Here is a 27,288-nt window from a genome sequence, read left to right as displayed (position 1 = left end):
CATTATTTCTGAACCTCAAAGGAACCGTCCTCTGATGAAGCAGCAGCCACAGGGGTGGTGAGCCAGTGATGACTTAGCAGTGAGAGCTGGCACGTGAGGGAATGAGGACTTAAACTCTTGTGTGACTCCAGATCCCACACCATTGTCCACCACTGTCCCCACCACTTTTCTTCCCCCTGCTTGCCTTAGATTAAGCTCCCTTCAAACTTCTGGTACATTCCAGTTGGGAAAAGAAGAGAGGCCCTGGTCATAGGATGCAGCACATGGTGGCCCACTGGAATGCTGGGGGTACAAACAACAGGAAGGTGGCCGTGGACTCCTCCATGCCTAGAAGCTGGTCAGGAAGCCGCCCTCATCACCACTCGAGTGCACAAGATGAGGAAGCGGCAGATGGACTGGGGAGGGGACTTCCTGAAGCCCCATCTGTTCCTTTTTCTCCACCGCACCACACTTCCCATCCAGTTCCCAACCTCCACGCCCCACTCATTTCCCCGACATCCAGATGGGCCGTTTTGCATCTCCATTTTTATTGAAATACAAAAAGTGCAAATGGTGAAATACATGATTGGTGCCAAGGAAGTCATTAAGTGTGAATGTGAACACTGGATTCACAGTACAAGCGCCCCTTCCCTAGGGTACAGACCAGTGGGGGCATGAGAAAGACCAAATAGATCCGAAAGGCTCCCCAGTGAATGGGGCTGTGAGTGACACTTGATACACAAAGGAGGGCGGAGAGCAGAGCAGCCCTGGATGAGGCTAGAGACCAAGGGACTGATGGAGAACCAGCAAAAGCCCAGGCCCCAGGGGGCTGAATGCGCTGCCGATGGTCTTGGGAGAGCCCAGCGAAGTTACACCCAGGCCCAGCCTGGTTTGTGGATGGGGCTGGGCTGGTCAGTGAGGATTCCCACAGTATGGGCTCTGGAATTGTCCTGCCTGGCCAAGATCGTGGGGGCAGGGTCACTGCAGGTACTTCCCTGTACTCCTCAAGGACAAGACTGCGGGAACAGGAGTCCCCAGGAAGGAGTGTAATTCTTTGAGACAGTGGGAGTGGGAGATCAGCCATCATTGGGGTCGAGGTTCTTTGAAAGACAACAGGGCTGGCCAGGTACGGTGGCTCACGCCTGTAATCCCAGCACTTTGGGAGGCTGAAGTGGGTGGATCACGAGGTCAGGAGATCGAGACCATCCTGGACAACATGGTCAAACCCTGTCTCTACTAAAAATACAAAAATTAGCCAGGCATGGTGGCGTGCACCTGTAATCCCAGCTATTCAGGAGGCTGAGGCAGGAGAATTGCTTGAACCGGGAAAGCAGAGGTGTGCCAAGATTGCGCCACTGCACTCCAGCCTGGCAACAGAGTGAGACTCCATCTCAGAAAAAAAAAAGTGGGGGGCCCTAGAGCCCATTAATCTCCTGGGGAAATTGCTAGAACCCACCTATCTGGGCTGATCTATCAGCACAATCTCTGCCCCTCCTATGGGCACTCACAGCCTCTACCCCAGCCCCTTTAAGAGTCCCCCAGCTGGAGGAAGGAGCCACAGAGATCCTAAGGCACTGAGTCACCTCTGGCCGGGGCAGGGGCCAGTGTGACTCCACAACAGACAGGTCCACAAGAACCTGAAGGCTGATGATCTGCCCGTGTGGGAAAGGAGGCCAGGAGGGGAGAGGCTGACCCGGCCAGTCACTGATCCCACCGCACACTGTAGCTCTCAGGGGCGGGAAGGTGGAGAGGGAGGTTTCAAGTGGATGCTGGGACTCTGAGCACTGTCATCCAAGCTACCAGTCCCAGCAGAACCAAGGGGTTAGGACACCCCAGGGGCAGTATCACTTGGGAAAGGCTGACCCAGGATGTGTGGAAGAGAAGGAGGCAGAAAGCAGACACAGGCTCCAGCCCTGTCACTCCTCAGCAGGGGAAATACCCCAGACTGAGCTGCTGGGGGCAGTATAGGAGCAAGGGTGCCTGCACTCAGGCCTTCATGCAGTGGGACTTCTGCAAAGCAGGGCAGCCTACCAGACAGGGAGGCACCTCAGCTTGGGGCAGTGTCCACACCAAGGAGCTCAGCTGCTCATTCCCAGCAATCCAGAGGGGAGGAGCGGCCCCTGCTACCAGCCCAGCCGGCAGTGATTTGATTCATCCACAGTTGCCAGGGAAACAGAGGCAGAAAAAGCAGGAAAAGGGTTACTGGGGCTCAGTCCTTCTCCAGTTAGAAGAGCCAAGCCCAGCTCTGGAGAGCCCAGCAAAAGCCAGGTGTCCAGAGAGGCAGTGAGAAGTGTAAGGCGAAGAAAAACGTCTTCTGGTAACAGCGAGGCCGCCAGGGCCGTGAGGCGGGCTGGACAGAGGTGGGGGAGGGCATGCCTGATGGGCGGCTCCAGCATCTCCAGGGGGCTTCATGGCCCCTGATGCCAGGGGGAAGAGTCCAAACCCGGGCTACCAGAAAAGGGTCTGGTGGGGCAGGGGCCAGGTTCAGAGCCCCCTGGGGTCCGGGCTAGGGAACAGCTCCCCTTGGTGATCCAGAAGGAACTTGGTGAAGGTGTTGATGGGATTAATGGCCTTGAGGGTAATGGCTGCATCCTTGGCCCACAGCAGGTTAGGGCCGAAGACCACAGCCAGGTTAGTGTTGGTCATTTTGTTCTGGTCACTGTGTGCAGAAACCTGTGGAGGGAATCAGGGACTGCAGCAGAAAGCCACAGATGCTGCCTCCCACTCCCAGCAACCACAACCAGGGCGCAGAGGAGGCGGCAGCTCCTCCTTCCCCCTCCCTTCACCCGAGAGGCCAAGTCCAAGGTCTCACCTGCACCAGGAAAGCAGTCAGGAAACGAAGCACCTGGTAGTTCTCCTCGGGCAGCGTCTGGAGGACCTGCAGCGTCTCTGCCACCCTCTGGCTCTCATCAATGTCTATGAGGAAAGGGGGCCCAGGTTACAGGGGCCCTGGGCTGGGCTGGTTCAGGACGCTCTGACGCAGGCTAGAGGGGAGACCCCCCAGCAGTCTTCCCTGGGAGGCACCTAGGCCCGAAAGCCTGCAGCGCACCTGCCCTAAGTCCAGCCCCAGGCCCAGCAGAAGAGAGGGGGACTCACTGAGGAAGCCCACCACATGGGGGTAGAGGTCAAAGGTGAGCAGGGGCTCAGGAAGCTCCCGGAGGAAGGTCTTGAGGATGACTGCTGGCAGGTGCAGCTCATTGTACTGGTCGAAGTCCACAGGCAGCCCTGGGGTGGGGGCAGCGTGAGAGAAGCTCGGCGCAGCCTGAAGGGCAGCACCCATCTGCAGACAATGCGGGCCGCACTGCCTGACTGCCCTTGGACCCTGCACAAGCCCCTCTGACACCTGCCTCCCTCTTCCTCTGTGACCAGAGAATGCAGGTTCCAGCCATCTGGGGCGAGTGGGGCCTGGCCCACCCCACCGTTATTCCTCACCTCTGAATGTGCCTATATCCAGGACCCGGGAGCCCAACCGATAAGGCAGCAGGCCTGGCAGAAGGGGGACTTACGTGACACCAAGTGCCACGGAAACCTCCAGCAGGAAGAGACTCTGAGACCCTCATTTACAGGGCAGCAGAGGGCAGAGAAGCCCCTACCAGTCACACACACACATGGCCCTGCCACAGCCCAGGGCCGCTCACCCATGTTGTACTTCTGCTGCACTTCCCGGACCACTTGGGTGTTGGCCGACCTCCGGAAGATGCCCTCGGTGGTGAGAGCTGGGAAATATTAGGGCCTGGTGAGCCTCCAAGCGCTGGGCACCGGCTGGATTCCCTGCCCCTTCTCTGTCTTGGGGTTCTAGGCAGGGCTGGGTGGGGGTGTTGAGGCTTGCAGGACCTCCCTCTGCCCTGCCCAGCAGCTGCCCCAGCTTCCTGAGGGGAGCCGGGAGACCCGGCTAGTGAGGAGGCAGGCCTGGCACTCACCGTGGGCCTGTAAGTAGGCAACAGTCTCCCTGAGCACAATGGGAATGGGCTCCTGCTCTGGATTCTTCTCCTGGAGGCTGCGGGAACAAGGCTGGTGAGCCGGGCCTGCAGCCCCTCCCGGCCGCCACGGCCTAGCCACCTTTCATACTCACTGCTGCAGCGAGACTCCAAACTGCTGGTTGGGCAGGGGAGGCCGTGGGGGCATGGGCTTGGGGGCTGTCGCGGGGCTCTTCTGTGTGGATTTGAGGAAGTCATCATATCTGCAGGAGTAGAGGGAGGTGGGTCAGGCCCTGCCTGGCTCTGGAGTCGCTCTGCCAGTTCAATCAAGCATTGACCACGCGGGGTCAGGAGGATCGTCTCATGCGATCTCCATTAACAACTCCACTTTCCACAGCAGCAAAGACCTGGGAGAGGTCGGGACACGGGCTTGCTCTGCCTAAGCCCCACGCGGTCTCTGAATCAGGACACGCATCCTCGCGACCCTGGCTTCACGAGCGCCCGGCCGCCGCACCCGCCTCACTTGAGCACTTGGCGAGGGATCCCCAGCTGCTCCAGCTTCACGTGCTCGCTCAGCTCACTCAGGTAATTCACGTAGAAGATCTTCTGCCCGAACTTGAAGCTGTTGGTGGAGGAAAGGGCCTGGGTTGTGGGGACCCCTTCCGGTGGCCTCTACTGTCCCCTCAACACCAACCCAGTTCAGACCGAAGCCCAGCCGCCCCTGGTGGTCCCCAGGCTGCCCAGCCTCCTGGCTTCAGAGTTCCAGGCAAGCCAGGACCACCGGCCCTGCCCATGGCCACTCACCTGATGAGGGGCTTGAAGAGGATGAGCAGAGTTTTGATGAACATGGTCGGATGCACAATGTACAAGGCCTTGATGTTCTTCTTATACCTGCAGAGGCAGAAGGGACAACTCAGGAGCAGGCGTGGTAGGACAGGCACCATGCTAGGGTCCTGGTGCATACTTTTTTTTTTTTTTTTTTTGAGACAGAGTTTCCTTCACCCAGGCTGGAGTGTGATCTCAGCTCACTGCAGCCTCCACCTCCCGGATTCAAGCTATTCTCCTGCCTCAGCCTCCTGAGTAGCTAGGATTACAGGCATCCACCACTACACCTAGCTAATTTTTGTATTGAGTAGAGACGAGGTTTCACCATGTTGGCCAGGCTGGTCTTGAACTCCTGACCTCAAGTGATCCGTCCGCCTCGGCCTCCCAAAGTGCTGGGATTACAGGTGTGAGCCACCGCGCCCAGCCTCAGTGCATACTTTCTGATTTGAACACACATGGCCAGCATGCGAGGTAAGGGTTTCATTTTACAGCAGAGTCCCCCTCTCTTCTGCTGGGTCTGGGGCTGGACTTAGGGCAGGTACGCTGCAGGCTTTCGGGCCTAGGTGCCTCCCAGGGAAGACTGCTGGGGGATCTCCCCTCTAGCCTGCGTCAGAGCGTCCTGAACCAGCCCAGCCCAGGGCCCCTGTAACCTGGGCCCCCTTTCCTCATAGACATTGATGAGAGCCAGAGGGTGGCAGAGACGCTGCAGGTCCTCCAGACGCTGCCCGAGGAGAACTACCAGGTGCTTCGTTTCCTGACTGCTTTCCTGGTGCAGGTGAGACCTTGGACTTGGCCTCTCGGGTGAAGGGAGGGGGAAGGAGGAGCTGCCGCCTCCTCTGCGCCCTGGTTGTGGTTGCTGGGAGTGGGAGGCAGCATCTCCCACTGTCCCATTTTACAGATTAGAAAACAGGAGGCTCAGAGAGGTTAAGTAAAACAAGAGGTCAGAGTGCGAATAAGCTGAGAAACGGCTTTAAGCCCAGGGTGATCTGACTGCAGATTCTTTTCGTTGACGTAGATGGCAGCCCCCGCCGCCCCCTGCCTTGGAATAAGCTCATGCCCAAGTGGAGGGCAGCCCGGAAGCTGGCAGAGCCGCTGCCTCTGGATCTGCCTGTGCAGGCCCCATGCCCCAACCCACTTGCGGTCAAACTCCCGGTAGGCGTCACGGAGCCAGCTGAGGGAGGGCTTGTTGTCACTGGTCAGGCCATGGTGCAGATACAGCAGCGTGTAGTCGCTCTCCACATACTGGTCCAGGGTGTGCTTCAGGTACCTTCCAGGGAAAAGCCCTGCTCAGGCCTGCCCTGTGCATAGGGGCGGCCCCGTGAAGACAGAAAGCAGCCCCAGGGGTCTCCCGCCATGTCACAGCCCCTTCCCCACGGCCCGCCCCTAGCACAGTCTGTTCTGGCTCATAATCAGTCACCAGGTTCCCGTGGAGGAGACCCAGGGTAGTGGCTGGGGGGAGGAATGACAATAATAACAGCTCTCGGGCCGGGCGCTGTGGCTCATGCCTGTAATCCCAACACTTTGGGAGGCCGAGGCGGGTGCGTCACCTGAGGTCAGGAGTTCCAGACAAGCCTGGCCAACATGGTGAAACCCCATCTCTACTAAAAATGCAAAAATTAGCCGAGCATGGTGGTGCATGTCTGTAATCCCAACTACTCGGGAGGCTGAGGCAGGAGAATCGCTTGAACCCAGGAGGCGGAGGTTTCAGTGAGCAGAGATTGTGGCACTGCACTCCAGCCTGGGCAACAAGAGTGAAACTCCGTCTCAATAATAGTAATAATAATAACAGTTCTCACTCTTGAGCAGGAACTAGATGTCAGGAGACCAGGACCCTAACCCAGGCACTCCTAGGCCTGCAGCGAAAATGGGAATGACGTTTCCCCTGAATCAGGATTTCCCTGAATCAATAATGATGACAGTCACCATTTCTCAATATTAAGCTTTTAGTGTCTGCCAAGCACTTCGCATACATTATCTCATACCTTGCTTATAACTGAGGCTGATGTAATCCCCATCCTACAAATGGAGGCAATGACCAGAGAGGTCAAGTGCTGATCCAAGGTCACACAGCCTGTGGTAGATCCTGGAAGTGAAGTGTCTAACACCAAAGCCTGCCTTTTTTTTTTTTTTTTTTTTTTTTTTTTACAAGGTCTTACTGTCATCCAGGCTGGGGCACAGTGGCATGATCACAGCTCACTGCAGCCTTGACCTCCCAGGCTTAAGCTTTCCTCCTGCCTCAGCCTCCTGAGTAGCAGGAACCACAGGTGTGAGCCACCATCCCCGGCTCATTTTTTCAGTTTTTATTTTGTAGAGCCAGGTCTCACTATGTTGCCCAGGCTGGTCTTGAGTTCCTGGCCTCAAGTAATCCTCCTGCCTCAGCCTCCCAAAGTGCTGGGGGATTATAGGCATGAGTCACTGCACCCAGTTGAAAGCCTGCATTCTTGACCACGGGACAGCTTTGCCTTTTACACACAAACTCCAGCGCCGGTGGTAAAACACTGTGCCCATGAGAGGGGATGGGGTGGCCAGAGAGTCACCTGCTCCAGTCACTGGGCCTTTAGTGGACCAAAGAGCCCCAACTCCTCTGGTTCCCTATTATGCTCATAACACGCTATCTACGAGCTCAGCACAAACATATACACACCTGGTGTTGAGCACACTGAGAGGTATGGATGGAATGAACAAGAACTGGGGAAAGGGAGGGGGGTGCATGTAAAGCCCTCTTCCTTTTTTTTTTTTTTGAGATGGAGTTTCACTCTTGTTGCCCAGGCTGGAGTGCAGTGGCGCAATCTCAGCTCACCGAAACCTCCGCCTCCCGGGTACAAGCGATTCTCCTGCCTGAGCCTCCCAAGTAGCTGGGATTATAGGCATGCGCCACCACACCCAGCTAATTTTGTATTTTCAGTAGAGATGGGGTTTCTCCATGTTGGTCAGGCTGGTCTAGAACTCCCGACTTCAGGTGATCCGCCCGCCTTGGCCTCCCAAAGTGGTGGGATTACAGGCGTGAGCCACTGTGCCTGGCCATAAAGCCCTCTTTCTAGTTGGCCAAACAGCTCCTAGGCTCCCAAAGGGACACTACTCCAGGCTGGGAGGCTAGGCAGACAGAATGCTAAGGACTTCCAAGGGGAGGCAGGGAAGGAGAGAAGCCTGGTGAAGTGGCCAGAGCTTGACCTAACCCAGAGAGAGTATGCTCAAAACTGGCCCATGGGTGCCAGGCTGTGCTAACACAGGCAGGCGTGGGGTGGCTGATGCTGGGATCCCCAGTACGTGGTCATTTACCGCTTCTCCACACTGAGCACTGCAGTTTACAAAGAGCTGTAGCATAAAGAGATTGCATTTTGCAACTACAAAAATAGCAAAGATTGTAGTGAAAACAGATACTCTCATCCACTGACGGAGGTTATGGCCTTTTGTAGGGAAATAAAGTGATGTTTATCAGAAGCTATAAAATGCTCATACTCTCTGACCCTGTAAAAATATGTCTGGGAGTTTGTCCTAAGGAAAGAATCCGAGATGAACAGAAACATTTTTGTAGAAGGCTGTTCTTCATGGCCCATTTTATGATGGGGGAAAAAAAATCTAGTGTCAAGCTAACTGCAACAGCAGGGAATTGGTTAAATCAACCACGTGACAACCATACATAGAACAGCTCACAGGACATTTCTGCAGACAGAATGAATCTGTGAAGTCAGATGTCAGAACAGTGGTTATACCCTTTGTAGGGTGTGAGTGACACAGATGTGTTCGGGTTTTGAAAATTCACACAGTAGGCCGGGCGCGGTGGCTCAAGCCTGTAATCCCAGCACTTTGGGAGGCCGAGATGGGCGGATCACGAGGTCAGGAGATCGAGACCATCCTGGCTAACACGGTGAAACCCCATCTCTACTAAAAAATACAAAAAAACTAGCCGGGCGAGGTGGTGGGCGCCTGTAGTCCCAGCTACTCGGGAGGCTGAGCCAGGAGAATGGCGGGAACCCGGGAGGCGGAGCTTGCAGTGAGCTGAGATCTGGCCACAGCACTCCAGCCTGGGCGACAGAGCGAGACTCCGTCTCAAAAAAAAAAAAAAAAAAAAAAAAAAAAAAAGAAAATTCACACAGTACACTTATAATGTATTCACTTTTCTGCCGGCATATTAGATGTCAATAAAAGGTTTTTTAGAAGATATCTTTGAAGAATGTTTAATGCTCAGAAAAAAAGTGTTATGTAAGATACAAAACCAGGCTGGGTGTGGTGCCTCACACCTGTAATCCTAGCAATTTGGGAGGCAGAGATGGGCAGATCACCGGAGGTGGGGAGTTCAAGACCAGCCTGGCCAACATGATGAAACCCTCTCTCTACTGAAAATACAAAAATTAGCTGAGTGTGGTGGTACACACCTGTAATCCCAGCTACTTGGGAGGCTGAGGCAGGGGAATCTCTTGAACTCAGGAGGTGGAGGTTGCAGTGAGCCAATACCATGCCACTGCACTCCAGCATGGGTGACAGAGCAAGGCTCGGTCTCAAAAAAAATAAAAATAAAAAAGATACCAAACTGACTATACAGTTCCATATACATTATTAAAAAAATAGGAAATTACTACACAAAAATATTAACAGTAACTTTCTCTCTAGATGGTGAGTGTGTGGGAGACCTTTTATTTTTCACAGTTATCTATATATTTTTTCTTTTTTTTTTTTTTTTTTGAGACAGAGTCTCGCTCTGTCACCCAGGCTGGAGTACAGTGGCCGGATCTCAGCTCACTGCAAGCTCTGTCTCCCAGGTTTATGCCATTCTCCTGCCTCAGCCTCCCGAGTAGCTGGGACTACAGGCGCCCGCCACCTCGCCCAGCTAGTTTTTTTTGTATTTTTAGTAGAGATGGGGTTTCACCGTGTTAGCCAGGATGGTCTCGATCTCCTGACCTCGTGATCCGCCCGTCTCGGCCTCCCAAAGTGCTGGGATTACAGGCTTGAGCCACCGCGCCCGGCCCATCTATATATTTTTTCTTTATGGCTACATATATTTTTCTAAACTCTCTAAATTATAATGCTTTAAAAATGTACACAATGGATTTCATGTATATTCTTTTGTTTGTTTGTTTTGAGATGGAGTTTCACTCTTGTTGCTCAGGCTGAAGTGCAATGGCATGATCTTGGCTCACTGCAACCTCCGCCTCCCGGGTTCAGGTGATTCTCCTGCCTCAGCCTCCTAAGCAGCTGGGATTACAGGTGCCCGCCACCACACCCGGCTAATTTTGTATTTTTAGTAGAGACAGGGTTTCTCCATGTTGGTCAGGCTGGTCTTGAACTCCTGACCTTGTGATCCACCTGCTTTCGCCTCCCAAAGTGCTGGGATTACAGGCGTGAGCCACCATGCCCAGTCGTGTGTTCTTACCTAATGCCCACAACAACCCTGGGAGGTGGGCACAAGTCTTTTTTTGTTTGTTTGTTTGTTTTGAGACGGAGTCTCGCTCTGTCACCCAGGCTGGAGTGCAGTGGCCGGATCTCAGCTCACTGCAAGCTCCGCCTCCCGGGTTTACTCCATTCTCCTGCTTCAGCCTCCCGAGTAGCTGGGACTACAGCGCCGCCACCTCGCCCGGCTAGTTTTTTGTATTTGTTGGTAGAGACGGGGTTTCACCGTGTTAGCCAGGATGGTCTCGATCTCCTGACCTCGTGATCCGCCCGTCTCGGCCTCCCAAAGTGCTGGGATTACAGGCTTGAGCCACCGCACCCAGCCTGTTTGTTTGTTTTTTTGAGACAAAGTCTCGCTCTGTCGCCCAAGCTGGAGTGCAGTGGTGGGATCTCAGCTGACTGCAACCTCCACCTCCCGGGTTCAAGCGATCCTTTTGCCTCAGCCTCCTGAGTAGCTGGGATTACAGGCGCACGCCACCATGCCCAGCTAATTTTTATGTTTTTAGTAGAGATGAGGTTTCACCATGTTGGCCAGGATGGTCTCAATCTCCTGACCTCATAATCCACCTGTCTCGGCCTCCCAAAGTGCTGGGATTACAGGCGTGAGCCACCATGCCCGGCCTCTTTTTTTTTGAGACAGAGTCTCACTCTGTCACCCAGGCTGCAGTGAAATGGCACGATCTGGGCTCACCGCAACCTCCGCCTCCCGGGTTCAAGCAGTTCTCCTGCCTCAGCCTCTTGAGTAGCTGGGATTACCCTGAGTAGCTGGGATTATAGGCCTGCACCATCATGCCTGGCTAATTTTTGTATCTTTAGTAGAGACGGGGTTTCAGCATGTTAGCCAGGTTGGTCTCGATCTCCTGACCTCATGATCCTCCCGCCTCAGCCTCCCAAAGTGCCGGGACTATAGGCATGAGTCACCACGCCTGGCCACAAGTCTCATTTTTACAGGGCTTGGAAAAGACCTGCCCCAAGGCACGCAGCTAGCAGGAGGTGCAGAGCTGAAGTTGAATGTGTCTTCTGAATTTGATTCCAAGCTTCAGGCACTTTTTTTTTTGAGATGGAGTCTCGCTCTGTCACCCAGGCTAGAGTGCAGTGGCGCGATCTCCGCCTCCCGGGTTCACACCATTCTGCCTCAGCCTCCCGAGTAGCTGGGACTACAGGCACCCACCACCACGCCCAGCTGTATTTTTAGTAGAGACAGGGTTTCACCGTGTTAGCCAGGTTGGTCTCGATCTCCTGACCTCATGATCCGCCTGCCTCGGCCTCCCAAAGTGCTGGGATTACAGGCATGAGCCACCATGCCTGGCTGCTTCAGGCACTTTCTATTTCAACCTCCAGGATCCGGGTGGACAGCTGGGAAGAGCCACGTCTGAGATAATCTGACTGAAAACGGGACAAAGTGCTCCACGATGGAAGCACCCTGCTGCCCTCAGCAGGGACTGTGACCAGGACAGAAGTGATGGAGGACAAGCAGCAGCTGATGTCGAGGACTTCCTGAAGCCAAGGACGCCCCAGGGTGGGCGTGGCCTCCCCAGCAAGCTGTCTCCTGAAAACCAGGTGCTTTCTACCCCCACCCACGGACTTCCTCCCACTTCACTTATTATCTGGGCAGAAGGCTGTCACCTGGTACATCAGACACAGAAAGAACTACAGAAAAGGCCATGTGCCTCCTCTGCCAGCCCCAGGCCAAGCTCTTGCCCATTCTGGCTGGGCCACACGGCGGGCTTGGACAAGGCTCTGCCTGCCTTGTGAGGAGCAGCGGGAAGAGCATTCAGAAGACTAGAGAGAGAGAATTCCTAGATGGCACTGGAAGACCCAGCTTGTGGCCCTGGCTTGCCAGGACTGGCTGAGACTCCCAATTCAGGCCCTTCCCCTTCTGCCGCTGCCCCCTGGGTCTGTCCCTCAGCTCACACTTCCTCCTGCTCGCACGCAATCATCCAGGATCTCAAAGAGCGGCTTGGGACAGTGCCAGAATTTTACATTTCAGAGTGCCTCAATCTGGTCAGGAAAGGAGTGCATCTTTCTAAAATTTACCAATAGAAAACAGAAAGCAGGGCAAGATGGTCTCACTCTACTACACACCCCGAGGACAACAGCAGGAGGTGAGTTTGCTCGCCTGTGAGCCCAGAGCTGGCTCAACCATAAACGGGTCTTTCAAGCCTCGGCATTCAACCAGTCTTCAGCCCTGAGTCAGGACGTGTCTGGACCGGCCAGAGTTATTACGTATGTTTGGCTCGCAGAACCCACATTGGTACAGAAACCACTGACACTAAAGGCACAAAATAAGACAACACTAATGATTCTTATAAATGATAAACAACTGCATCCATCTCAGAAACACCACAGGATTATAATAGTCAATCCTCACATCTGGACAAAAGTCCTTCCTTTTCATATGCTGTTTCTCCTGTAAGGAAAGAGGCTTGTATTATTATCCCTTTTGAAAGGTGAGGAAAGCAAGGCTTAAAGATGCTTCCCAAGATCACCCAGCTTCAATAACTAGAAACTAGGTCTGACTCCTCGTCCAGTGCTCTCCCCTAAATATTAACCAGCTCCTTCATGAGAAGAGGGGAGGCATTAAGGCAGGTGGTCTAGCACCCACAGGCAGGGAGGGAAAGTAAAGAACGTGGCATTAGGCTACACTGGGGATCTGGGCAAAGCCCCAACGCACTTCCCAGCAGGTACTCACCCCAGGAGCTTGCTGTGGTCCAGCTGGTGGCTGGGGGGCATTCGACAGGCACTAAACACAATGATCTTCCGCCCATACTTGTCATCTCCTAGGTATGGAGAAAGACGGAGCGCAGTGGGTTGAAGGGGAACCAAAAGAAGTGGGGTGAGGAACTTAAAGGGGCCAGGCGTGCTGAGCTGAGCCAGTTACCACAGGGGCCAGAGCGCCCATGCACACAGACCTCTGGGCAGCCTCCTGCACTCAAGGGTGTGCCATTGAAAACAGAGACAGTTTGCTTTCAGGGTTACTGAGCTGGGGTATTTAAAAAAAAAAAAAAAAAAGTGATTTTTTTTTTTTTGTGATGGGGTCTTGTTCTTTCACCCAGTCTGGAATGTAGTGGCGCAATCACGGCTCACTGTAGTCTCAATCTCCTGGGCTCCAGAGAGCCTCCTACTTCAGCCTCCCAAGCAGCCAGGACTATAGGTGAGCACCACCATACCTGGTAAAATTTTAAAATTTTTTTGTAGAGACAGATCTCACTATCTTGCCCAGGCTGGGTCTTGAGCTCCTGGCCTCCTCCTACCTCAGCCTCCCAAAGTGCTCGGCTTACAGACGTGAGCCACCGCACCCAGCCAACATCACTTTTTAAAAAGTCATGCCGGCCAGGGGCAGTGGTTCACGCCTGCAATCCCAGTACTTTGGGAGGCCAAACCAGGGGGATCACCTGAGGTCAGGAATTACGAGACCAGCCCGGCCAACATGGTGAAACCGCATCTCTACTAAAAATACAAAAATTAGCTGGGTGTGGTGGTGCACGCCTGTAGTCCCAGCTACTCGGGAGGCTGAGGCAGGAAAATTGCTTGAACCTGGGAGGCAGAGGTTGTAGTGAGCTGAGCTGGCGCCACTGTACTCCAGCCTGGGTGACAGAGCAAGAGTGTCTCAAAAAAAAAAAAAAAAAAGTCATGCCTGGTGCAGACAACCCAAATATCCCTCAGCGGATAAACGATGTAGTTAATCCATGCTGGCATACTGTTTGGCCATAAAAAGGAATGAACTACTGATACATGCTACCATGTGAATGAACCTCCAAAACACTATGCCAAGTGAAAGCTGGTCACAAAAGGCCACCAACTCTATGATTCCAGTTACATGAGGCATCTAGATAGGTACGTGCATAGAGACAGGAAGCAAAGTATTGGTTTCCAGGTGCTGGGAGGAGGGGGAATGAGGACAGGTCGCTTGGTGGGTACAGCGTGGTATGAGTACGGGTGGTGAAAATGTTTTGGGATTAGATGGAGGTGATAACTGTATGACATTATGCACTAAGTATTATACCACTGAAATGTACACTGCAAACTGATGAATTTTGTTATGTGACTCTTATCTCAATTTTTTTTTTTTTTTTTTAGATGGAGTCTCGCTATGTCACCCAGGCTGGAATGCAGTGGCACAGTCTCGGCTCACTGCAACCTCCGCCTCCCAGGTTCAAGCGATTCTCCTGACTCAGCTTCCTGAGTAGCTGGGATTACAGGCGCCTGCCACCGTGCCTGGCTAATATTTGTATTTTTAGTAGAGACGGAGTGTCACCATGTTGGCCAAGCTGGTCTCAAACTCCTGACCTCGTGATCCACCCGCCTCAGCCTCCCAAAGCGATGGGATTACAGGCATGAGCCACCGTGTCCAGCTCTTACCTCAATTTTTAAAAAATGCTCACTAACGCATTCATGATCTTGCCAAATAGTCATAAGTCTACACTTTTCCATAAGCACCCCCACTGAGCAGTGTGTATTTGGAAAGCCTCTTGAAGTTACCTTCTCAGCATGTTTGAGGCCACTGAGGAAATCAGTCTGATTACTTAACAGTCATGTCTCATTTCTGACCACTGACAATCGCTTTCTGATTTTATTACTAGAATTTTTTTTAAGAGATGAGGTCTTGGCCAGGGGTGGTGGCTCACGCCTGTAATCCCAGCACTTTGGGAGGCCAAGGTGGGCGGATCACAAGGTCAGGAGATTGAGACCATCCTGGCTAACACGGTGAAACCCTGTCTCTAATAAAAACACAAAAAATTAGCCGGGCGTGGTGGTGGGCGCCTGTAATCCCAGCTACTAGGGAGGCTGAGGCAGGAAAATGGCATGAACCCGGGAGGCGGAGCTTGCAGTGAGCCAAGATTGCGCCGCTGCACTCCAGCCTGGGCGACAGAGCAAGACTCCATCTCAAAATAAATAAATAAATAAATAAATAAAAGAGATGGGGGTTTCATTGTGTTGCCCAGGCTGTTCTTGAACTCCTGGCTTTAGGTGATCCTCTCACCTCAGCTTCCCAAGTAGCTGAGACTACAGGTGTGCACCACTGCACCCAGCTTATTACTAGAATTACGGACGACACTGGCTGATTGACTTCTGTAGATTTCTAAGCATTCTATCCTTTCTCATTAAGATATTCTAGGGCCCCCACCAACCCTTAAGACTCAACGCAGGCATAATCGCCTCCTGGAAACCTGTGTCCATGCCCTCTTTCCCCAGACAGGGTAGCTGCCCATTTTCATGGTTCCCAGCATAAACCATCCCCCATCACTGTCTTGACCCTTCGCTCTCCTGTAGAATTGTTTATGTACCTGTCTCCCTGACAGGCTTGTGAGCAGCTCAAAGACAGAGGCTATGTCTCATTGTCTTTGTTCTTTTTCTTTTTTTACTCCTGGCAAGCTGTGATTTTTTTTTTTTTTTTTTAAGAGACAGGGTCTCGCTCTGTCGCCCAGGCTGGAGTGCAGTGGCACAATCGTAGCTCACTACAGCCTTGAACTCCTGGGCTCAAACAATCCTCCTGCTTTAGCCTCCCACATCCTGAATAGCCAGGACTACAGGCACATGCCATCCCACCTGCTTAATTAAAAACAATTTTTTTTGAAACAGGATCTTTCTATGTTGCCCAGGCTAGTCTTGAACTCCGCCCTCAGCTTTCCAGTAGCTGGGATTACAGCTGCATACCACGGCACCTGCAGTTTCCAGTACTGTTCCAGGATCCGGCATGTGGCAGGTATTTAATACGTTTTGGTAGCCTGCACAAAATCACAGGTCACCATTAAACTATGGGATGCCTGGTTCTAGTTTTATTTCTGTGTTTTTCTTTTTCTTTCTTTTTTTTTTTTTTTTGAGATGGGGTCTCTATCATCCAGGCTGGAGTGTCATGGAGTGATCTGTGCTCACTGCAACCACCACCTCCTGAGTTCAAGAGATTCTCCTGCCTCAGCCTTCCAAGTAGCAGGGACTACAGGCAGATGCCAGCACACCTGGCTAATTTTTTTTTTTTTTTGAGAAGGAGTTTCGCTCTTGTTACCCAGGCTAGAGTGCAATGGCGTGATCTCGGCTCACTACAACCTCCGCCTCCTGGGTTCAAGTGATTATCCTGCCTCAGCCTCCTGAGTAGCTGAGCTTACAGGCATGCCCCACCACGCCCGGCTAATTTTTGTATTTTTAGTAGAGATGGTGTTTCACCATGTTGGTCAGGCTGGTCTCGAACTCCCGACCTCAGGTGATCCGCCCGCCTCAGCCTTCCAAAGTGCTGGGATTACAGGCATAAGCCACCACGCCCAGCCTTAATTTTTGTATTTTTAGTAGAGACAGGGTTTCATCATGTTAGCCAGGCTGATGTCCAACTCCTGACCTCAGATGATCCGCACACCTCAGCCTCCCAAAGTACTGGGATTATAGGCATGAGTCACAGCACCTGGCCTCTATGTTTGTTCTTGATTATGCTTTGGTTATGGGTCAGACTGCTTCAAACAGTGAGTTTCCCAAAGCTCAGGACAGAACATCTCCAGATCTGAAAGCAGAGAATCCTCTACTAGCCTGTCTGCAGAGGAGGTGCAGCTCCATCCTGGAAGGTCTGTTTTAAAGGACCAGGTGGCACCTGCTCTCTTTCATACCCCAGCCTAGATCCTGAGGGGCTGAGATCCCGGAGGCCAGCTGGGGGTGGCTCTGGGGCTATGTACCTACTCTGATTCACTTCCCACTGGCTCTGACAGTGGAAGGAAAAGCAGACTGGCAGGGGCCAGGGCCAAAGGATTAGACCGGCAAGCCCAGCCTCACTATAGTCTGCAGCTTCAGAAACCCCTGAGATGCCTACCACCAGCCTGGGGAGAGGGGCCTCATCTGCCTACCTCTTTCTAAGCAGAGGAAATGCCCAGGATATGGGGGAAATGCTCCAGGACCATGAGGGATACCAAAAGAATCTTTCCTTCCAGCCCGTGAGTCCCCATTTCTCACACCTGCACCGGCAGCAAGGGAGGCCTCACTGGCTGGCAGATTTGAGGATTCAGCCAGGGCAGAAAGTCTGTGAGTCCCCTGGCTCTAAAATTTAAGAGGTAGCAACTGGTTAGGGAAGCTGTTGTGGGGAGGGCTGGAGGCCCGTGGTGCCTCCTCTCCGCTGGCCACAGCACTCTGTAAGTGGGAAGCTGTGGGTTCTCAACCAGGGCTCCACCAATGCACTCAGCAGACACAGCACCTCTATCATGTTATATGACAAATATTACAAGCATGTGTATTTTTTTTTTTTTTTTTTTTTTGTGAGACAGTCTCGCTCTGTCACCCAGGCTGAAGTGAAGTGGCATGATCTCAGCTCACTGCAACCTCTACCTCCTCGGTTCAAGCGATTCTCCTGCCTCAGCCTCCTGAGTAGCTGAGATTACAGGCATGCGCCACCACACCCAACTAATGTATTTTTAGTAGAGACAGGGTTTCTCCGTATTCATCAGGCTGGTCTCGAACTCCTGACCTCGTGATCCGCCAGCCTTGGCCTCCCAAAGTGCTGGGATTACAGGTGTGAGCCACCGTACCCAGCCACACTTCTTTTTTTCAGTCAAAGAGATCCCCCCCATCCTGGGGATACGTTTCATAGTTGCAAAGTGGACTGTGAGCAGTTTTAAGAACCACTTCACTAGACTGTAATTTTTTTTTTTTTTTTTTTTTTTTGAGCCAGGATCTTGCTCTATCACCCAGGCTGGAGTGCAGTGGTGCAATCATAGCTGGCTGCAGCCTCCAACTCCTGGGCTGAAAGGGTCCTCCCACCTCAGCCTCCCAAGTAGCTGGGACTACAGGCACAGGCTACCACACCTGGCTAATTTTTTATTATTTTTGTAGAGATAGGGTTTCACTATGTTGCCCAGGCTGGCCTTAAACTCCTGGCCTCAAGCAATCCTCTCACCTCGCCTTCCAGATTACTGAGCCACCACGCTCAGCTGGCTGTTAGCTTCTTGAAGGAGGGGAGGTGTGTTTTTCCTTACTGAATCCCTAATGCAGACTACAAGTCTCCTTTCAGGGTTCTTTTTTTTGTCGCCCAGGCTGGAATACAGTGGGTGATCTTGCTCACTGCAAACTCCACCTCTACCTTCAAGTGATTCTCCTGCCTCAGCATCCTGAGTAGGTGGGTTTACAGGCACCCGCCACCATGCCAGCTAGTTTTATTTTTTGTGTTTTTAGTAGAAGACGGGATTTCACCATGTTGGCCTGGCTGGTCTCCAACTCCTGGCCTCAAGTGATCCACCCACCTCAGCCTCCCAAAGTGTTGTTTCAGGGTTCCGTGAATGCACACTGAATGAAGCCAGGATGAAGATGTGGACAAAAAGGGGGTCGGTCAGATGGTGAGACTCCCAGATAGTCGAGGAATGAGGGGATGGGCAACACTAGGTCTAGCTCCTGCCCTCCGGCTTCCTGGAGTGGGTCCCAATGCCCAAGTCCTTGGGTAGCTTAGTATTTGCCAGCAGGCAGGGCAGCTGCTGCTACAAGGAGCACATGGAAAGAAGTTCAAAACTCCCCGTCCTAATCTCAGATCAGAGCCAACTTCTGCCCAGGAGCTTTTTACTATTTTTTTGAGACGGAGTCTTGCTCTGTCGCCCAGGCTGGAGTGCAGTGGTGCGATCTTGGCTCACTGCACCCTCCGCCTCCCAGCTTCAAGTGATTCTCCTACCTCAGCCTCCCAAGTAGCTGGGATTACAGGTGCCCACCACCACACCCAGCTAATTTTTTTCTTTTTTCTTTTCTTTTTTTTTTTTTGTATTTTTAGTAGAGACGGGGTTTCACTATGTTGGCCAGGCTGGTCTCGAACACCTGACCTCGTGATCCACCCGCCTTGGCTTCCCAAAGTGCTGGGACTACAGGCTTGAGCAAAGGCCCGGCCCTGCCCAGGGGCTTTAAAGACAAAGGAGCTGGCAGCTCTAGTGTCTCCAGGGCACTGGGGAGAAGACTCAATGAGGGAGGGGCAGCATTTGTGCAAAGCACCAGGGAGAGACAAGCCGCCTGAGAAGGAGGCCTCTGCGTTCCCCAGATACCAATCAGGAACTCTCCCAGGGTGGCCCTGGAGTTAATCAGCAACAGGTCTCCCCAGGCATTCTGGGCCCCCTCAAACCAGCCCCACCCACAACCAGACCAGCAGGCCTGGAACCTGGGAGGTAGGGCTGGGCTAACGGAGCCAGTCACATGCTACAGCCAGCTCACACATTCGTTAAGCTGTTCAATTGTCAGGAATTTTGCAAGCCAGTTGACGTCACATTGGTAGCTAGAGATCCGCGAGGCAGAAGCTGCAAACGCTACAAATCATGGCCTTTTTTCCCCTCTCCAGAGAGCCATTTACCAGCACACCACTGGAAAGAACCCACTGGGACTGAGTCAAATCTGACCCTGGGGCATGACAACCATTCCCAGCAGGGAGATCAGGGGCGGCAGGGGAGCTGGGGCTACAACCCACCCTCCCTTCCTACAAGGGCTTCTCCCGGACATCTCCACGGTCTCATCAAATGAGTGCCTGGTGATGCCAATCCAGCCTCCTCTCAGCAATCAGGGAGGCACATCCATGGGGACACCATCACCCAGAAGGTCCCTGAGCCACCACTCAGAGGCCATTGCCCAAGACCAGACCCTCCTTTCCCTTTGGGGTCTGGGTGTGTCCCCACCCAGCCTACCCCACCCCCATCCTATCTCCTGTAAATCTTCTGCTATTTCCGACTCCCAGGCAGCACCAGCTCCCAGCTCCCCAGGGCAGGGCTGCAATTAAGCTAGCCCCATCTGGCCTCCACCGAGAGCCCTTCCTGATCCACAACCCCAGAGGTCGCAGCCCAGAGAGGCCAAGCACAGACAGCCAGGACGGACACCTACCTGGCTGGGCCCCCTCAGGCTCATCGCAGTCTGGGGAAATAGAAACGAATTGCAGCTCTGTGCGGGGGATGTGGGGAAGGAGGTGTCACCCATGGAGGCGGGGAGAGGCAGGTTCCCCCAGCTCTGCCTTGACCACACAGGCCAGGATGATGTCAGGACAGAAACTCCTTCACATCAGGTACCCCCCAGATTCCAGTCAAGTTCAGAACCCTCAGGGTGACTCTCCTGTGCCCAATTCAGGACCAGACCGGGGAAAAAACCCTCAGCCTGCCTTCTGCAGGGGGCGAGTGAGGCCAGAGCCAAGGCCCTCAACCCAGGCCAGGGCAGGCACCAGGAATACAAACGCCATGGAAACACCTTTGACCTTCGGGGCAATCCTCTCAACTGCCCCCTCCCTCTCCAAGCCCAGCACCCCCATGGCCGGACAGGTTTCTTCCAGGGCCACTGTCCGCCAGGTTCTCCTTGCCCACGCCAATGCCTCAGAGCAGGGCCATGCCGCCCCCTGCTTATGAATGCCTGGCCTCACCAGCGAGGACGGACAAATGTTAGGGAAAAGACAAAGGATCCTAGATTCCAGCTGCTCCTTCTAAAGTGGGGCCCTAAGGGCAGCAACCACCTCATCAGCCTGACTCCCCTGCTCCTGGTTTCTTCTGGGTCCCCCCTTATGAACAGGAGGGAGGGAGCTCCCTGAGACAGAGACCTAAGCAGGGCTCCACACCCATTCTCAGCAGGGCAGCACATCTGCCAGGAACCTGACTCTCCAGGGAGAATGTGGCCTCCCCACTTCTGGAGAGAGGCTCTGCCCATTCCAGACTTCCCAGGAAGGACTGGCACTCTCCATCCTCCCCAGTAACTGATGGGGTGGAAAAGCCAACATTAGGGTGGAGGGGTAGGAGGGGAATAGAATAAGGGGAAGGGAAGGCCACTTATTCAAGGCCAACTATGTTCTGGCTCCAGGCTAGGCCCTGACAGGCATTCATTATTGTAACCCACAAGGAAGAAATGAGAGTTCAGACAGCAGAGCTGGAGATCAAACCCAGGGCTTTCTGACTTCAAAGCCACTAGGCCACATGGCTCCCCACATGCCCCCTGCAAGTGGAGACAACGGGGCCATAGGTCAGGAGGTGGCTGCAGGTGAGCACATTAAATGGCAATGAGGAGTCTGCGCTTTTAAAGAACGATGCATGTCCAGGGCCAGGGCTCAGACTGCAGGGAGGCCCGTCCCCTGTGGTGGGAGGGGCTGACTTCCTGAGGCCAGGACCTCTGAGGGTTAGGAAAACAGTGCTGGGTGCGCTCACCTGCCACCTCCACGATCTGGTGCCGGGCGATGTCATAGTACGGGTCATCCCACTTCAGGTGTGTGACAGGTTCCGGGGAGCTGCTTTTGGAGTCATCTGAGGAACACAGCAGGGTCAGGGGACAAGCCAGGGGGCTGGCACCATGCTCTGCCCCAGAGGCATGCTGTCTGGCCCTTCCCCCAGTAAGGCCTGTGCTCCCAGCCCAAACCTGGGACTGGTCTGCGCCCTCCTGCCCTCCTGGCGTCTCCCTTCAGCAGTAGTGGTACATCCCCCTCTAAAGCGCCTGTAGCTGCCTGAGATCAGATACAGCCCACCTGACTTGGGGAAGTCAGGCATTTCATCCGAGGGCCAGTTCTTCTCATCGATGGAGGCCAGCTTCAGCTGGTTCAGAGCCTCGCTGGTGTCATCCAAGGTCAGATCATCCTGCAGCTCTGACAGCGGATCCATGGCCAAGCCTGTCCCCGACAGTCTTACCCTGCAGAACCTTAAGAGAAACCTGGGAGAGAGGAGGACAGGTGGCAGGTCAGTGACCTGCTATTTTCACCTTCTGCGACCTCCACCACATGCCCTCCTGCCCCCACCCTTCCCTCTCCCAGGCTCCCCGTCCCTATTCCTCAACACTCCTCATCCCCGCCAAGAGCTCCATGTAGCTCTGGGTTCTCCTGGCTCTGTGGCTCATGCATGTTGCCAGAAAAGGCAGCTGGGGCAGAGGATGGCACAGCTCGGCGCCTCCCTCCAGGTCCTGCAGCTGGGGAAGGAAGAGCTGTGCCAGGTCCTGTGCTGCCTGCCACCCAGCTGGCTCGGTGATGCAGTCCCAGCTGCAGAGGGCAGAGGTCCATGCCTCTCTCCTCAGAAGACCTGGACACAGAAGCCTCCCAGGCTCCAGCAGTTACAGGGGTAGAAATGTTGTAAGAATCTAAGGAACATACTGGGCACCGTGGCTCACGCCTGTAATCCCAGCACTTTAGGAGGCTAAGGCAGGAGGATCACCTGAGGTCAGGAGATCGAGACCATCCTGGCTAACACGGTGAAACCCCATCTCTACTAAAAATACAAAAAAATAGCCGGGCGTGGTGGCAGGCGCCTGCAGTCCCAGCTACTCGGGAGGCTGAGGCAGGAGAATCACTTGAACCCAGGAGGCAGAGGTTGCAGTGAGCTAAGATTGTGCCAAATGCACTCCAGCCTGGGCAACAAGAGTGAAACTCCATCTCAAAAAAAAAAAAAAAAAAAAAAGAGGAAGAAAAAGAAAAAAGAAAAAAAAAAAAACTAAGGAACATAGGGTGTCTAAACCCATCCCACACCTGAAAAAGGTCACCTATGGTCCTGGCCACTCCATCCCTCATTCCTGGCCCAGAGGGGAGGAGGGAGCCAAAGACTACAGGGTCCCAGAAAAAAAAGGCTATGACTGGCCGGGCACGGTGGCTCACGCCTGTAATCCCAGCACTTTGGGAGACCGAGGCGGGAGGATCAAGACTACCTGAGGTAGTCTTGCCTGAGGTCAGGAGTTCAAGACTAGCCTGGCCAGCGTGGTGAAACCCCGTCTCTACTAAAAATACAAAAACTAGCCGAGCGTGGTGGCAGGCACCTGTAATCCCAACTACTCAGGAAGTCGAGGCAGGAGAATCACTTGAACCCGGGAGGCAGAGGTTGCAGTGACCAGAGATCGCACCATTGCACTCCAGCCTGGGCGACACAGCAAGACTCCATCTCAAAAAAAAAAAAAAAAAGCGGGGAGGCTATGGCTGCGGGGCACAGCTGGGTTTGTTCAAGGACAGGAACTAGCAGCAGGGGATGTGGAAGTGCCTGCCAGTCATCGCAAACAGTCTGCAGGCTCCTAGGGGCGTCCAAGCCCACTCTTACTCTGCGGGGTGCTCCTGACACCAGTTTCAAGGTGGAAAAGTCGACTGCCCTAATGATTGGAGGGCACAGATAGGAAAGGGGGATGCCCGCCATGTCCGGAGTGCTGAGATGAGGAGGTGACCAGCAGGTGAACAGCAGCTCCAGCAGGCACGGGGCAGAGCCGACCACCAAGCTGGGTTTCTCCAGGTCTGGAATCTGGCCAGAAGGCTGCAGCCGCATGCAGCCTGGGGGTAGGCACCTCTGCCCTCAGCCCTGATGGGAAGCAACTCCCTCTCCTGCCACAAGCTCTCCACATGAGGGAGGGGAGTTTTCAGTTCAATCTATTCAGTCTGACCCCAAGGAAGAGGCTGTTTCATGTCCAGCTGCATTCCTGGAGCCCCAAAACTGACATATATGGTCAGAGAATCAGCAGGGCAGATAAGCAGAACAGACAAGCCCTGGGAGTGGGCAGGAAGAAGAGGGGGAGAGCTGCCATCCCAGAGCCACAGACTCTGGGCTCTGAGGCCACTTGACAACCTCCCGCACACATCACATCACAGCCAAGGGCCCTGGATGGTGAGCCCTCTCCCTGTGCCTGGCAACAGCCACCCTATCACCAGGGCAACCAAACTGATTGAGTAGTAACGCTGTTTCAAGCTCCCAAGCCAAACCCAACCAGCCAAAACGGCCCCAAAAAACCCTCTTCTTCCTCTCCCTCTCCCTGTCCCCTGCCCTCATCCACTACCCCTGGTTACCACCAAAATATAATCCCTTCCCAAGACACAGAGGATGATCCCTCACAGTCAGGAATGCCTTTCTCTGAGTGACACCAAAGCCCAGCTCCCTCACTCCCCTTCAGCCTTCAACACTTCAACCCTTCAATATCTACATGCTCTTCCTGCCGTCCAACCAGGAGGCTGTGGGAGCTGCTCCCCATAGTGACCTCCAGCTGGGTAATAAAGACAGAATCCAGCTCAAAGCAACCCCCTCCAGGCCAGAGCCTTCTCTCCACCCTTTCTGTTCAACCTGTCACTGGCCAGGGACCAGGGGCTCCTTCAGTCCCACCTATAGCTATCCTCCAGACGTCTTTCTGCACACAGTAGGTGCTGACGCCGTGAAATGATGAGGTAGTATGGAGAGCTGGATTATCATCCTGCCTAAGCCAGTGAGCTGCGAAGATGCTGAGCAAGTCCTTTTCCTACTTGGGCCTAAATTTCCTCCTCTGCAGAGGCAATGGCACCTCCCAAAAATATAATTCTCCAGTGTTCAGAAATACTTTGTGCTGCAGTGAACAACAGGATTAGAAGGAGCAGCCGGGGCCAGGCACAGTGGCTCACGCCTGTAATCCTAGCACTTTGGGAGCCCAAGGTGGGTGGATCACCTGAGGTCAGGAGTTCGAGACCAGCCTTGCCAACATAGTGAAACCCCATCTCTACTAAAAATGCAAAAAAAAAAAAAAAAAAAAATTAGCGGGGCATGGTGGTGGGTGCCTGTAATCCCAGCTACTCAGGAGGCTGAGGCAGGAGAATCACTTGAACCTGGGGGGCGGAGGTTGCAGTGAGCTGAGATCGTGCTACTTCATTCCAGTCTGGGTGAAAGAGCGAAACTCCGTCTAAAAAACAAAAAGGAGCAGCTGGGAGCTGGGGTAGGTGTGAGGGAGGGAGGGCACCAGCTAAAAGGGAGCTGAACTTGAACTTCACCCCTTTTCCAATGACTGCTCTTCTATACTGTCAGTTCTTCCAGATGTGACCTCCCTCAACCCCCCCACATAACCTCCTTTCCCAGCATAACTAAGCCCAGGAGTTCCCATCTCCCAGTCAGACTGGCCCCTCCCACCACCCCCAACCCACAGCTGTTACCTTCTCTGAGCCCGGAAGTTAAACTCCCATTCAGTGGGAGGGTGAGGAAGCTAGGACAGGGAAATTCTAACATCAAGTAGTAGAAACGAAGTATCCTGCCTGTTTAAGACACCAGCCACCCACAAGCCTGCTCTACTCTGCAAAATACACCCAACTCTGAGATTAATTTTTCCATTCTCAGCAGGTAAACCTTTACAAAAACTTAAGGATCACCTTAGGCAATCAATTTTGGGAAGCTGTAGACTTTTCTGAAATTGGTAACATTTGTGAACTTTTTCCCTAAGAAAAGTTAGTAGATGTATGCAATTTTAAGAGGTTCACACACCTTCTGAGAATCACTGTTTAAGAACTTCTGGCCTATTCAGAATAACACCTGACGTATAGTAGACGCTATCATTTGTTGAATGACTGAACCAATTAATTCATCTCCTAAGTAAAGAAGGGAACCCATACTTGTTGAGGGCCTATATAGGACCATGAACTGGGGACATAAACTCAGCTTCACAATAGCACTGATGAGGCATGTTCTACTAAGCCCATTTTACAGTGAGGAAAGAGAGGACCAGCCGGGCGTGGTGGTTCACGGCTGTAATCCCAGCACTTTGAGGTGGATCACGAGGTCAGGAGTTCAAGATTAGCCTGGCCAACATGGTGAAACCCCTTCTCTACAAAAATACAAAAATTAGCTGGGCATGGTGGCATGTGCCTGTAATCTCAGTTACTCAGAAGGCTGAGGCAGGAGAATTGCTTGAACCAGGACCCGAGAGACGGAGGTTGCAGTGAGCCGATACCGCGCCACTGCACTCCAGCCTGGGCTACAGGGCAAGACTCCGTGTCAAAAAAAAAAAAGAGAGAAAGAAAGTAAGGACCAGAAAAAAATAAGCCAGTTGCTGAGGGTCATACTATGAGCAGAGGCAGGACTTTAATCCATGTCTGTCTGTAGCGGTCTCTTGGTGAGGGTCATCACCTCAACAGTTATCTAAGTGGCTGTCATTGATGCAATTCTCAAGGTTCAGAGAGGTGCCACAAAAGAGCAAACTAAAGCCTCTCCCCTAATATTCTCTTTTACACAGAACATAGATAGCAACTTGAAACCATATTCTCGCAGGGCACAGTGGCTCACACCTGTAATCTCAGCACTTTGGGAGGCCGAGGCGGGCAGATCCTGAGGTCAGGATTTGGAGACCAGCCTGGCCAAGATGGTGAAACCCCATCTCTACTAAAAATACAAAAATCAGCCGGGCATGGTGGCGTGCGCCTGTAGTCCCAGCTACTTGGGAGGCTAAGGCAGAAAAATCGCTTGAACCTGGAAGGTGGAGGTTGCAGTTAGCCAAGATCACGCCACTGCACTCCAGCCTGGGCGACAGAGTGAGACTCCGTCTAAATAAAAAAAGAAATAATATTTTCAATGTTGGGGTCGGCCTCCCAGTTGCAAATCCCACCACAATACAGCAGCAATTATAACTCTCAACTACAATTACGTTTGCATAGAGCTTCACGGTTTACAAAGCCCAGGTTACGTATTGCAGTTATCCCATTTCACAAATTAAGAAGTTGAACTGAGGCCCGGCGCAGTGGCTCACGCCTATAATCCCAGCACTTTGGGAGGCCGAGGCGGGAGGATCACGAGGTCAGGAGTTCAAGACCAGCCTGGCCAACATGGTGAAACCCCGTCTTTACTAAAAATACAAAAAGTAGCCGGGCGTGATGGCGGACGCCTGTAATCCCAGCTACTCAGGAGACTGAGGCAGGAGAATCGCTTGAATCAGGGAGGCGGAGGTTGCAGGGAGCGGAGACTCCAGCCTGGGCAAGAAGAGTGAAACTCCGTCTTAAAAAAATAAATAAGTTGAACTGAAAGCGTGGCCTAATAAGTGGTAAGGAGGAACATTTCCCCCAAATTTCTTGTTATTAGTGCTTTGCCTGATCAGATATGGGAGATTTCCCCCTCCCGCCAGCTTGCTGGATGACAGCGATCCGGCCTGGACTCTGCCCTGGGGAAGACAGGAAGAAGGCAGTGAAAATGGTTAAGTCCTCTTATTGCAGGCGCCAAAATGGGGCAGAAACCCTGCAGGAAGTCCAGGCCTCTGAGTCCAATTCCACCCCCGTTCCCCTCCTCGGATCTGCTCGGGTCCTCCCCATCCGGACCCCATCCCTTCGGACTACCTGGCCAGCTCCTTTCCTTTCCCCATCCCCACCCGGGGAGACCCCGCGCCCAGCAGCTCACCGCGCTCGGGCACTGCTCCCTCTGCCACGCCTGTCAAAGCTCGGCAAACATCCGGCTCCGAGGTGGAACGGGAACCGCCCCCTCCCGCTCGCCTCTATCCCCAACCACTTCCGCCACACCTCCAACCCACTTCCGGCCCC

General features: G+C 53.3%; 1 protein-coding gene and 3 long non-coding RNA genes across 16 annotated transcripts; 1 reads left to right on the top strand and 3 right to left on the bottom strand.

Annotated features, from left to right (window-relative positions):
- Positions 1-1,354: 1,354 nt before the first annotated feature.
- ARHGAP1 (Rho GTPase activating protein 1) lies at positions 1,355-27,217 on the bottom strand. 12 transcript variants are annotated; one of them, XM_077960788.1, is made up of 15 exons: positions 27,149-27,217; positions 24,604-24,677; positions 21,541-21,722; positions 21,227-21,322; positions 19,929-19,985; positions 12,802-12,889; positions 5,857-5,988; positions 4,701-4,787; positions 4,420-4,518; positions 4,052-4,159; positions 3,900-3,976; positions 3,618-3,695; positions 3,076-3,204; positions 2,792-2,895; positions 2,344-2,652 (listed from the first exon to the last, which is right to left on the bottom strand). In XM_077960788.1, exons 3-15 carry the CDS (start codon positions 21,671-21,673, stop codon positions 2,464-2,466), a joined length of 1,377 nt encoding a protein of 458 aa, XP_077816914.1. In that variant the 5' UTR covers positions 21,674-21,722; positions 24,604-24,677; positions 27,149-27,217; the 3' UTR covers positions 2,344-2,463.
- On the top strand, positions 5,391-12,479 carry LOC114672266 (uncharacterized). Its single transcript, XR_003722542.2, has 2 exons — positions 5,391-5,496; positions 11,451-12,479. It is a non-coding gene; the product is annotated as an uncharacterized LOC114672266 (long non-coding RNA).
- LOC144334247 (uncharacterized) lies at positions 7,613-10,225 on the bottom strand. Its single transcript, XR_013403925.1, has 2 exons — positions 10,026-10,225; positions 7,613-8,577 (listed from the first exon to the last, which is right to left on the bottom strand). It is a non-coding gene; the product is annotated as an uncharacterized LOC144334247 (long non-coding RNA).
- Positions 13,126-17,410, bottom strand: LOC144334245 (uncharacterized). Of its 2 annotated transcripts, XR_013403922.1 has the most exons (3): positions 16,375-17,354; positions 14,301-14,753; positions 13,126-13,646 (listed from the first exon to the last, which is right to left on the bottom strand). It is a non-coding gene; the product is annotated as an uncharacterized LOC144334245 (long non-coding RNA). The 2 variants fall into 2 exon arrangements; XR_013403923.1 differs by lacking the exons at positions 13,126-13,646; positions 14,301-14,753 and adding an exon at positions 15,461-16,069 and having other exon boundaries at positions 16,368-17,410.
- Positions 27,218-27,288: the final 71 nt, after the last annotated feature.

This window comes from Macaca mulatta, chromosome 14, assembly GCF_049350105.2.
Source record: "Macaca mulatta isolate MMU2019108-1 chromosome 14, T2T-MMU8v2.0, whole genome shotgun sequence".
NCBI classification, from domain to species: Eukaryota; Metazoa; Chordata; class Mammalia; order Primates; family Cercopithecidae; genus Macaca; species Macaca mulatta.
The sequence above is the reverse complement of the archived record's forward strand: the minus strand, read 5'-3'. Positions and strand labels throughout refer to the sequence as shown.